The following is a 13,317-nucleotide window of genomic DNA, read 5'->3' on the forward strand; positions in this document are numbered from 1 at the left end:
CAGTACAACCTGGTACCATATGGTAATTAAAGTATTCATTAACATTACTATAACGTCTGCTAGAAACCAGAGATTTGGCGGGATTCTTTGCGTACAAATTTACATGTACAATCAGTACCAATTCTTGCATACAAATTGTTTTTTCTATATATTGACATACTGGGGTAAAATACGGGCAACCTGGTCACTGTTGGCAAAAGTTATGCCATGTATGTTTTATTCTTATGTTATCAGCTCATGTAGGTAGGCTCACCTTAAGTAACACTAATGGTTCGATACTTCCACATCTGCGATATTACGAATCCTTAAAAGTAGGAGGCTCCCAAGGACAACCGTAGACCTTCATAAATCTAAAAGTATAATACCGTATTCTATTAGTAATAGATATTAATCATCCATTAGAAGTCTTCCTTCTCCCTGACTTCTTACTGCTGAGTACCATAGCCTTTCATTAGAGGGTTCTCCTCAGTGGAATTCCATTTACTTAATAAGTTACGCAATTTCTTGTTGCCGTAGTATATTCATTCTAGCCACTCCCATTAAATTACTGCTGCCTTCTTTTTAGTTTGTTCAGTCCAAATGTGAGTAGATGTACCTGTAGGCAAACCATCCGATTTTCTCAACACCCAATATATCCTTTCATGATATGTTTCAATTCTTCGGGAATGCTTCTCCAAACGTCACACCTATTGTAATCAAACAAATCTTCCTTTAGACTCCCCATTCACTAATGAGTTTAGATCCAAAACCCTGGCACTACTTACTATAAGAAACTCATGTCACCAAAAGTAACTCACCCAAACATCCAAAAAATGATTCTCCCTTTTCCCCAACAATCCACGTTTCAAACCTTATTTCTTCACTGCCAAATCCGTATTCTAATTGGGGCATAAGAAACAAATATATCCAACTATTAGTATTGCTCTAAATTATCTCAAGACTGTTTCTCCGTTACCCCCTCGTATTCTAAGCACTCACCGTTAGACTAGGAGCCTTGTTTCTTCATCTCCGCCCGGGTTCGATAAATCCCGTTAGCAACCTCCCTGTGAAACCCCTCACGGTTTAAAGAGCCGAATATCCAATCAGAACCCGCTAAATTCCCGGGAAAAATCGAACGTAACACACATGTGTCACCAAACCTGCTTCCAATGGGGTCAGACATCTATATTCCTTCCGGTATATGCCTATTTACTTCCGTTATTACGTCAGACTTGTCCCGTATACCCTTCTACTATATAATTCTTCACAACCTGCTCTCAGTGCGGTCCGTCATGCCTATTATATCGGTATCGGCCAATCCATTTCCGTTATTGACATCACACTGAACCCGTATGTTGTATAACTATGCGTTCATTGAAATCTGCCGTCCTAGTTCTGAGAGCAGCAATCTTATTCGCTGTTCCAATATATATGTCCCTTGCTGATTGGACCATATCACTACCCTCCTTCATGTATCCCGTTTACTCGTTCCCTAAGGTAAACAAAGTACGAAGTGTAAAAGTCACACATTATACAACAAAGCGCCCATTATATTAACCATTTATAAGCTATTCTGTTTATGTTCAAAGTAAGGCGACCTGTTCACGTGTTCCAAAGAGTTTAATCTCTATTGATAATTTAGTTTACGGGTCTACAAATTCCTAATACCTAACCAGTATATGTGATTTTGAACCGGTTGCCTGTATATTATGCCCAGTATGTGTACAAAGCATTATATACATACTGTATACATTATGAAAATATTTCAGTGATATTTACATTGAGCCTCACACAGGAGGCTTGAGTTTAAACAATTACATCAACTATTTTGGTGTTTTCAAAAACCTTATTAAATACCAAAATACATAACCAGCCTTAATGTTACATTCTTGTGTCATACATTATGCCAAAAAATTATGTAACTCCGAGTCAATATTAAGACCTTGTTTCATTGTCCGACATTTAATTATCCATCGTGCTTCTGCCTGTCTGATTCGTAACTCCCAATCACCTCCTCTGACATGTTGTTGTACCTTTTGAATCCCATGGAATTGGAAATTTCTATTTGAGCTATGTTCCCTCTCCATGTGTGCATATAATGGTGATTTAACATCACCATTAATGATTGCCCGCCTATGTTCCTGTATCCTTGTTTTCAGGGGCCTCTTAGTACTCCCTATGTATACTTTAGTACAACTACAGATAATGGAATATATGACCCCCATACTATTGCAATTTATGAACTCATTAATCCAATATTGTCTGTTACTATTGTACTTAAAGGTTTTGATCTTGTTCGTGCCGTGTGCACATATTATACATGAGCCACACACATAAAAACCTTTAGGCTGTGGGGGAAGCCAATCCTGTGTCTTTATGGTCATTGAACGAATATAATTACTTGAGATTTTGTCCCTAATAGTTGGACATTTCTTGAAAATCAATCACGGTTTATCATCTAACTGAGTTGCCAAACCTGGCACACCTTTCAATAAGTCCCAATTTCTGCCTAGGGCTTGTCTAATTTTATCTTTCTGTATACAATATGTAGTAACAAAAGAAGGTCCCCGTTTAGCCACCTGTCTCTTATTTTGAATCAAAGTGGTTTTCCTGTCGATTTTTGATACCTTATCCCTGGCTCGTGTTAGGTCTTTTTTGGCATAACCTCTCCTACTCAATCTTTCTTGCAATTTGTTCAGTTCATTAGTGTAGCCTTCCTCCCGACTACAATTCCTTCTTACCCGGAACATTTCTCCGTACGGTATGCCTGAGATAACAGCCCCTGGGTGAAAACTGTCTGCCCTTAGAATAGAATTGGTGGCCGTTTCCTTTCTGAACAATTTACTTTTTATGTTTTCCCCTTCCACCATTAGTGTCTCATCCAAGTATTCTATACTTGATGAGCTCTGGTTCATCGTTAATCTTACCTTGAAATCGTTATTGTTTAAATAGTTCAAATAGTTTTCCAGTTCATCGGAAGTGCCTCTCCATATTAGCAAGATATCATCGATGAACCTGGCCCAAAATACCACCAGATCCATCCATTTGCCCGCTTTGCGGCTCCAGGCATGCTCCCTCTCATACCAACCCATGAATAGGTAGGCGTAAGAGGGAGCAAACCTGGAACCCATCGCAGTACCCCTGATCTGATGAAACCATTCATCTTCAAAGAGAAAATAGTTATTATTCAAAATCAATCGACTCATGTCCACTAGCATTCTTGAGTGGTGTCTTAGACTTGCACTTCTACTGCTTAGAAAATGTTCCAATGCCTCTACTCCTTTATCAGTGTGAATACAAGTGTATAGGCCAACTACGTCCAACGTAGCTAAAATCATGCCTTCTTCCCACTTAAAGTCATTCAACTTGTTCAAAATGTCCATTGTATCCCTCCCTTCGGCATGAACAAGATCAAAACCTTTAAGTACAATAGTAACAGACAATATTGGATTAATGAGTTCATAAACTGCAATAGTACGGGGGTCATATATGCCATTATCTGTAGTTGTACTAAAGTATACATAGGGAGTACTAAGAGGCCCCTGAAAACAAGGATACAGGAACATAGGCGGGCAATCATTAATGGTGATGTTAAATCACCATTATATGCACACATGGAGAGGGAACATAGCTCAAATAGAAATTTCCAATTCCATGGGATTCAAAAAGTACAACAACATGTCAGAGGAGGTGAATGGGAGTTACGAATCAGACAGGCAGAAGCACGATGGTTAATTAAATGTCGGACAATGAAACAAGGTCTTAATATTGACTCGGAGTTACATCATTTTTTGGCATAATGTACGACACAAGAATGTAACATTAAGGCTGGTTATGTATTTTGGTATTTAATAAGGTTTTTGAAAACACCAAAATAGTTGATGTAATTGTTTAAACTCAAGCCTCCTGTGTGAGGCTCAATGTAAATATCACTGAAATATTTTCATAATGTATACAGTATGTATATAATGCTTTGTACACATACTGGGCATAATATACAGGCAACCGGTTCAACATCACATATACTGGTTAGGTATTAGGAATTTGTAGACCTGTAAACTAAATTATCAATAGAGATTAAACCCTTTGGAACACGTGAACAGGTCGCCTTACTTTGAACATAAACAGAATAGCTTATAAATGGTTAATATAATGGGCGCTTTGTTGTATAATGTGTGACTTTTACACTTCGTACTTTGTTTACCTTAGGGAACGAGTAAACGGGATACATGAAGGAGGGTAGTGATATGGTCCAATCAGCAAGGTATATATATATTGGAACAGCGAATAAGATTGCTGCTCTCAGAACTAGGACAGCAGATTTCAATGAACGCATAGTTATACAACATACGGGTTCAGTGTGATGTCAATAACGGAAATGGATTGGCCGATACCGGATATAATAGGCATGACGGACCGCACTGAGAGCAGGTTGTGAAGAATTATATAGTAGAAGGGTATACGGGACAAGTCTGACGTAATAACGGAAGTAAATAGGCATATACCGGAAGGAATATAGATGTCTGACCTCATTGGAAGCAGGTTTGGTGACACATGTGTTTTACGTTCGATTTTTCCTGGGAATTTAGCGGGTTCTGATTGGATATTCGGCTCTTTAAACCGTGAGGGGTTTCACAGGGAGGTTGCTAACGGGATTTATCGAACCCGGGCGGAGATGAAGAAACAAGGCTCCTAGTCTAACGGTGAGTGCTTAGAATACGAGGGGGTAACGTTGAAACAGTCTTGAGATAATTTAGAGCAATACTAATAGTTGGATATATTTGTTTCTTATGCCCCAAATAGAATACGGATTTGGCAGTGAAGAAATAAGGTTTGGAACGTGGATTGTTGGGGAAAAGGGAGAATCATTTTTTGGATGTTTGGGTGAGTTACTTTTGGTGACATGAGTTTCTTATAGTAAGTAGTGCCAGGGTTTTGGATCTAAACTCATTAGTGAATGGGGAGTCTAAAGGAAGATTTGTTTGATTACAATAGGTGTGACGTTTGGAGAAGCATTCCCGAAGAATTGAAACATATCATGAAAGGATATATTGGGTGTTGAGAAAATCGAATGGTTTGCCTACAGGTACATCTACTCACATTTGGACTGAACGAACTAAAAAGAAGGCCGCAGTAATTTAATGGGAGTGGCTAGAATGAATATACTACAGCAACAAGAAATTGCGTAACTTAATAAGTAAATGGAATTCCACTGAGGAGAACCCTCTAATGAAAGGCTATGGTACTCAGCAGTAAGAAGTCAGGGAGAAGGAAGACTTCTAATGGATGATTAATATCTATTACTAATAGAATACGGTATTATACTTTTAGATTTATGAAGGTCTACGGTTGTCCTTGGGAGCCTCCTACTTTTAAGGATTCGTAATATCGCAGATGTGGAAGTATCGAACCATTAGTGTTACTTAAGGTGAGCCTACCTACATGAGCTGATAACATAAGAATGTAAATGTAAATGTGGGTGTACTTGTAAAGCGCACTGCGACTCCATGGAGTATCCTGGCGCTGAAGACCGCTGGGGAACCCGTCCTGGTTTTCCCTATGAGATGGTCCCTTTCTGGGTATCTCCAAGGTGAAACCAGGCATCCCCAGCGTCTGTGGGGGGCCGTTGTAGAGATGAGGCAAGCTTAATGCCCAGAGTTGCCGAGTGTGTTCCCTGGTTAGAGTAGGCACCGAGGCGAGAATTATCGAGTCCGTTTTGACCCTGGTCCACGACCCTGCCGCATCGGGAATTGAACCCTGGTCCCGGGCCGTTCTCTGCTTACGGGTCTGCCGCCTCTAACCAGTGAGCCACACCACTCTATCTAGAATAGAACATACATGGCATGACTTTTGCCAACAGTGACCAGGTTGCCCGTATTTTACCCCAGTATGTCAATATATAGAAAAAGCAATTTGTATGCAATAATTGGTACTGATTGTACATGTAATTTTGTTCGCAAAGAATCCCGCCAAATCTCTGGTTTCTAGCAGACGTTATAGTAATGTTAATGAATACTTTAATTACCATATGGTACCAGGTTGTACTGTGTTACTATAACACAGGAAATTTATGTTTTGGGGAAAGAATTTTTTTTTTGTAAAAATGCATTTGGATGTAAAATGTGTACTCATGGTTTCCAGTTCTTCTGGAACTTTCCTGGTATTCTCCAATCCGACTCCCCCACTTTCATCACATCCTCTTGACTCCAGATCTCAATCCTCATTGCCTGGAATTGGAAGGAACGTTGAGGATGATGGCCTGGCGGATCTTAGTCTTCGCTGGTCGCTCCCAGGCCTTTCAGGACATGTTGAGACTTTACTCTCCAGAGCATGGGCGGTCAGAACTACCAAGAGGTACCGATACGCCTGATGCAGATGGCGTTGTTGGTGTGTGCGACGGGGTGTCGATCCCGTGGGCACGGATGTAGTCCACATCCTTAATTTCCTGGTGGGCCTCACAGATGACGGTTTGGCTTACCGTTCGATCAACACATTCCTTTAGGCAATCTCAGCGGGCCATACACCCATTCATGGGTCTCCGGTAGGGGAGCACACGTTCGTCTCTAGGCTCCTTAGGGGGATTCACCTATCACTCCCTGTGGAACCACAGTATTCTGCTCTGTGGGAGGTGAACCTTGTGGTAAATCTCTTCCTATCCTGGCAACCGAACAGGTTTTTGTCACGCAAAGAGATTACGGCTAAATTGGCGACACTGTTATGCCTGATGTCTTGCAGGCGCATGTCGGACGTGAGAGCCTTAGACATCTCTGCTTGAGTGTTCTCCCCAGACGGGGTTTCGTTTACAGTAAGCAGAAGGACCAAGTGTAATACCAGGGTTATCTCATACCCATCTTTCCGAGCCTCCCCAAACTGTGGGTGGTGCAGTGCCTCCGGTCATAGGAGGGATTGACTGAAGACACCCACCCTCCAGGGTGCTCATTGCCTTACGGAAGCTGTACAGGGCAGTCTCGTCCTCAACCATAGCCAGATAGGTACGTTGGGTGATGCAGGAGGTGGGGAAGAAGAAGTTTGGTGCCCACTCAGCAAGAGTGGCGATGGCCTCAAAGGCATTTTCCCTTGGAGCGTGTTTGGAAGATCAGATGCGCTCTGCCGACTGGTCCTCAGACTCTACCTTTAAAAGGTTTTACTTTAAGCCAGTGTTGGAGGTGGCTCAGTTGGTGATTGACAAGCTTTGAACTTTCGTAATCTGAGCATCCGGTCCTGACATAGAATGAAAATTTGCTTAGCTGTAGTACAGGTAAGTTTCAATTCTATTAAGGAAACAGAGGCGACGATTACCCCACCCATCTACGTGGTTCACACGAAGAAAGAGGAAGAGTAGAGCGAATGGAAGGACCAACTTGGGATTGGAGCATGGACAGCGTGAAAGGACTTGTGTTCTGAACTTTTATTTCCCTGTTGTTCATGGAAAATGTAGTTTTTGTTACTGTGTTAAAAATGGCTGCTGTAGAAAATAGAGCGAAGGAAGAAGGCATAATCCTTGCCTCCGTGCCCTTAATAGAATTGGAACTTACCTGTACTACGACTAGACACATTTTCATTACTGTCACAAAAATATTTTTATTACACATTTCTTTATTGGTTTTCCATTTCAATACAAACTATCCCGCTGTGAGGACTATGGACTTGCATATATATATATAAGAAAATGCAAAAGGAGCAAACAGATATAGGCATTACCAAGACCAAAAGGGAACAATAGAAGGGAGATAACCAAAACTGTTAGGGAACAAAACGCAATATAACATAATATATGCAACCAAAGACAGTCACGTAATTCTGCAAATCTACATATAATCTGTGACAAAGCTAAATCATAACCCACCTCACAGACAGCATTACAGTGACTAATACATTATCGCCTACCACTAACCCAACTGACTCCACCCCAGAATAGGATGCAAACCCATCCTTCACCCATGACAAATATAAGTAATCAAAACAGCCATAAGCATGTATTGGAGGTTTTGACAGTCTTCGGGTCACAAAATGCAGCCACAGAACCAATCACAAGGGGTCCCCTGTTATGTTATGTTATGTTATGTTATGTTATGTTATTCGCTTTTGTATCGCGCTCGAATCACCTGGGGGCATCTCAGCGCTTTACTCTAATTCACCTCTGAGGTAGGACAGTGAGAGGACAAATTTAATACAGGAGAGCTTTTAAATGTTTCCTAAAAACGAGGTGGGAGGGAATTTCTCGTAAGGAGAATGGAAGACTATTCCAGTATTTGGGGGCGATATAAGAGAAAGCCATGCCCCCGGATCACTGGCGTCTGATACGGGGCACAAGAAGCAGCTGCTGTGTGCAGGATCTTAAGCAGCGAGTTGGCACATATCTTTCCAATTTATTCTGGAGATATTCTGGACCCTGACTCTGAAGTGCACGGAAGGTCCCCTCACTCCAGCTGAAGAGCAAACATCTCCAGCTCCAGCTCTGAGGACTTAAAAAATTATGTTAGGATGTCCTGGGGTCATGAATTCAATGCTTGCTAGTGCCCCTGTCCATTTTAGGAGCACCCCAAGGATGCGAATATATAGATCAAAAGCCCACGCAGAGCATTATGGGGCATTCCCTGATGGTAGCAGTGAATGTGAAAGGAGCGCTACTCAGGCTACTTCAATTTAGTTTTCCAAACTGAAGCATAGGATGTCAAAACCCACATATACAGTGGCCCAACATAGACAACTATTGGACTACTCCACTGTGAACTGGCAGAAGGGTACGGGCCAAAGACAGGATGGTGTGATGAAATCAAGTGCCCCAATTTCGCACCGTGGCCAAGCACCACTACGGAGGAGAAGGTGATTCTTCTCTGGCACATCTCTCCCTCCTTTCTTCCTTTCTCCAGATGCAGTCCAACTGCCAGCCCCCACTGGCTCAGCAGGATTGGTACGGGGGTTGGCACAATTGCCTCAGTGTCTTCTGTGTCGGTGCGTGACTCACTGGTCACCCCCAGGCTGCCTGTCGGAGTTTGAAGAATTTTTGTGTATTTGCAGACAGGCTAAGGTGCAGCGACTGGCAGCACCCAGGGAGTTGTAGGTGGATGGAAAATGCCAGATCAGCAGTTCAGTAGCAGTGACCCAGTCGCCCTCCCGTGTCATTGTTTTGGTACAGACCAGGCTGAGGTGCTCTTAAGTAACCCAGCGGTACAAAAGGGGGTGGTGATGGACGGAGCATCTGAACCAATCAAACACTCACACCCAGTCAAAAGATCTGGGTTTAATCCATCACCGTTCTTTAGCCCACTCTGCCACCCCAGTTCAGACATGGCTATATGCAAATCAGTCTGACCCTGTGCCTCATGGGAACAGTCCAGCCCGAACTGCCATGCCTTCCCTGGACCGGAAACAAGCTTCCGAGGACCGGTTTTTGGCATTACAGCCGTCTTCAGCCCGGCTTGCTTGAATCCAGTGGCAAAGTGAGCAAGGACTCACGTCTGAGCATACCATGCCACACATATGGCGGCCAAAAGCGGTACAAAAGGGGGTGGTGATGGACGGAGCATCTGAACCAATCAAACACTCACACCCAGTCAAAAGATCTGGGTTTAATCCATCACCGTTCTTTAGCCCACTCTGCCACCCCAGTTCAGACATGGCTATATGCAAATCAGTCTGACCCTGTGCCTCATGGGAACAGTCCAGCCCGAACTGCCATGCCTTCCCTGGACCGGAAACAAGCTTCCGAGGACCGGTTTTTGGCATTACAGCCGTCTTCAGCCCGGCTTGCTTGAATCCAGTGGCAAAGTGAGCAAGGACTCACGTCTGAGCATACCATGCCACACATATGGCGGCCAAAAGCGGTACAAAAGGGGGTGGTGATGGACGGAGCATCTGAACCAATCAAACACTCACACCCAGTCAAAAGATCTGGGTTTAATCCATCACCGTTCTTTAGTCACTCTGCCACCCCAGTTCAGACATGGCTATATGCAAATCAGTCTGACCCTGTGCCGCATGGGAACAGTCCAGCCCGAACTGCCAAGCCATGCCTTCCCTGGACCGGAAACAAGCGTCCGAGGACCGGTTTCTGGCATTACAGCCGTCTTCAGCCCGGCTTGCTTGAATCCAGTGGCAAAGTGAGCAAGGGGCTCACGTCTGAGCATACCCTGCCACACTTATGGCGGCCAAAAGCGGTACAAAAGGGGGTGGTGACCCAGCGGCATACAGTGCTATATAAAGTAGATTATAATCTCTTGTTGGGCAAATCTTATGTTGGTGTTAGGCAATGCTAGAACTTGGTAGACTCATTCCCTGTTCCAGTGACCTAAGCTGCCTTTCAAAAAACAAACGTATCATGATTCTCCCATCCCAAAGTAGATCCCACTTTTATGGGCAGAATAATATATATTTTTTTTAATGCAAGTACTCTTCATGCCAAATTGAAACTATACATGGAAGGCAGAGGGTGTTAACAGACACCTTCTATCTCTATTCTTTGCACCCTTGCTACAAGGCCCTCAAAGCTGTCCTTTCCATGTGAAATTATTTTCCCCTTAACTGTTTAGTTAACTGTTTGTCAGTCGTTGTGGCCAGATATTTATTTGATTCTCATTACTGTGTATGAGTCAAGGAGATCGGAGGGGTGCAGAATCTAAGATGTGTTGTTAAGGAAGAGAACATTGTAAGAAAATGTATGTGGGTAAACATTAGATACCACGTCTGAGGCAAAAAATGGACAACACAAACATTTTGACCAAAATTCTTCAAGTAAATTTGCTTGTTTTGTGAATGAATGTTACATTGTAATTTAAACCTTAAGCAAGTTTCTTTGGCCAAACATTCCTCGCTCACTTCTTCTTACAATTGAGTATTTGAAGGGGTATTGGAATCTAAAACCTCTTTTAAAACCTAGGTATAACTGCTTTGTGATGCTTAATAATACTGTATGAACTTGCACATTATACTTGCCACAATTGTTTTTTTATCTATAACCCCCTTCTCCATTGTTGTACTTTTACTGACTTCAGAAGGCAGAAAGCTTTAGTTAGCCCTGGTTCTTTCATGCTGTGTTCAGAGTTCGGCAGCAAGAACTTTACCCACTGGGTATCTCACTTATTTTTGTGCCAGTAATCGGTGAACTGTTTTTTGCATGCGTAAGCAGGCATCGGGAGTGAAAATGTGAAACAATGTAAATAGATGATGTCTTAGTAAAAGTAGTACTTTTTTTCTTCCAGAAACTACAACATGGTCAAAACTAGAAACCAAAGGGCCAGCTCCTATTCCTCGCAGCCTTCATACAGCCAATGTTATCGGAAACAAGTACGTTTTTTAATTCATTAATTTACAAAGTTTTATATAGCGCCAACATGATCCTGAAGGTTATCAGAGCGCTTTACAATTTAAGGGAAAGGAAGGTAATAGTAGCAGTACAATCATCAGAAGGGGTACAAACCTAAACAAATCACATATGCATATTAAACAAAAGGTTAAAATTGAAAGGGACAATAAAGGGTAAGATAAAAACTGGAACATAGCGGACTGGGAGGGGAGCAAGTAATTAGTAAAGCAGAATAACACCAACCGCAGGCCTTCGGGTGTAGGTCCAAAGCATTAGAGCAGAGGCTCAGAGACCCTTTTAAGGTACAAACTTGTTCATGAGGAATCTTTTTACTTCCAATTTGAAGCCAACCTTGGAGGAGATTCTGCGTATTTCTGGTAGGAGAGCGTTCATATGTTTTACTTTGGGTGTCTGGGTGTACTAGATTTTGAAAAATGGAGCTTCTCTTAACCCTCTCTTCACCCCCTCATATTTCACCAGCCCACTCCTGAATAATCTAAAAACCAATGGAATGGCCTTTCTGTCACCAATATTATCTCTCTCGTCCACCATCACAAAAACTCTGTGTGGTACCTCCATGTAGCTCTAATAGCTGTGTGCTCTGACTTTGAGGTGTGCCAATCCCTCCCATAAAATATGTAGCACCACATAAATGCATCTAATTTAATATTGTGACCTTCAAAGTCTCATTTGTAGTAGTTTAAATGTTATAACATTCGCACAAGAGTAGAAGTGAGATAGGCCTGTGAAACTTAAACTGCTCTCTGGGGGAAGCGTGCGTTTAGAAAGAATATGAGAGGGTCTTGAAGTTCATTGTCACATCAACGCTGACTCGAGATCACTAAGAGAATGTCTTGAAGATCTCAAATGAAAAAAAATTTTTTTTTCTTGTTTTGTTTTGCCTCAGAATGTACGTGTTTGGTGGATGGATTCCGCTGTCAGCACAGGATGTAGGAGTTTTGGCTGTCGACAGTGAGTGGAAGTGCACAAGCTCATTTTCCTGGCTCAATCTTGGTTAGTGTTTCTAGTTTTCATTGAGGGGTGATTTATTTTTATATAACATGTGCTAATTGGTTGCCACATATGCTTCGAATTTAAGAAAGGTCCTGAAAACAGATTTTCACAGTAGATGAGTGCTGACGGACCCTCCTGTGCTGGGCTCATGTAACACTTAAAGAGTTGAACACTCTGTGCTACACTAGGTCTCTCAGTGATGAGTACATTCCATTTGTCTGATGGTTCACCTTCCTGTATGCATTCATTGTTTAGTAGGCTTCCTTGCTCTTTTTCAGGTTATAAGATATTGTGTCTAGGGTATCCTACTTTTTATCGAATTACAGCCTCACTTGCCATCCTGTTTTTTTTTTAATTTCGTTAGCATAAATGACCACATTAAAAAGTGATTGCACTTCAAACATCTACTTGACCAATATTACAGGTTCTCTAGCAGTGCTTCTCTTCTGCTGGAAAATCTCCCTTTTAATCATACTTCGAATCATAGAGCAGCATGATCTGTGATAAATGTAATTACTCAAATATTGCCCATTATTAGATTGGATGCTTAGGTTGGCTCAAAACATATGAGATGTTTACTTTGTAAAAGGAAAGGAAAGACTTAGTCCCTATATGGTATTATTTAGGTCCTTTATTTAGGCCATTGCCTTGGTCTACTCCTATAATAGGGCTATTTTATATTATATTCTTCCTCTGTCTCAAAATAACTACTTCCTCTGTCTCAAATTGACTACTTCCTCTACCACATCTCCAGAATGTATCCCCACCTGCCATCCATATAAAAAGTTGCAGCAATTGCACCATAAGCAAACCTTTAGTGAATCTGTTTTCTGACATGTACAAAACTCTCAACTTATTGTCAGGCACCATACCCCTGGGCTTATTACCCCCACGACATCCTGCGACTCAAATCTCAGACATGACTATTCCCAGCTGAAAATTAGCTGTCCTGTCTTTTGCTTGCAACATATTGTCCTAAACAGAAACTGAAGTAACTTCCGAACATTGTTGGATGCATT

The 13,317-nt window shown here is 42.0% G+C and overlaps 1 protein-coding gene across 1 annotated transcript in view; it reads left to right on the forward strand.

The window, feature by feature from the left end:
- The window catches only part of HCFC2 (host cell factor C2), a 168,422-nt gene that overhangs the window by 65,950 nt on the left and 89,155 nt on the right, over nt 1-13,317 (forward strand). The window contains exons 5-6 of the mRNA XM_078674976.1: nt 11,181-11,265; nt 12,192-12,298. Coding sequence (XP_078531102.1) covers nt 11,181-11,265; nt 12,192-12,298 — 192 coding nt within the window. The remainder of the gene's footprint in view (nt 1-11,180; nt 11,266-12,191; nt 12,299-13,317) is intronic.

The sequence above is a fragment of the Lissotriton helveticus genome, chromosome 1_1 (genome assembly GCF_964261635.1).
Source record: "Lissotriton helveticus chromosome 1_1, aLisHel1.1, whole genome shotgun sequence".
Classification (NCBI taxonomy): Eukaryota; Metazoa; Chordata; class Amphibia; order Caudata; family Salamandridae; genus Lissotriton; species Lissotriton helveticus.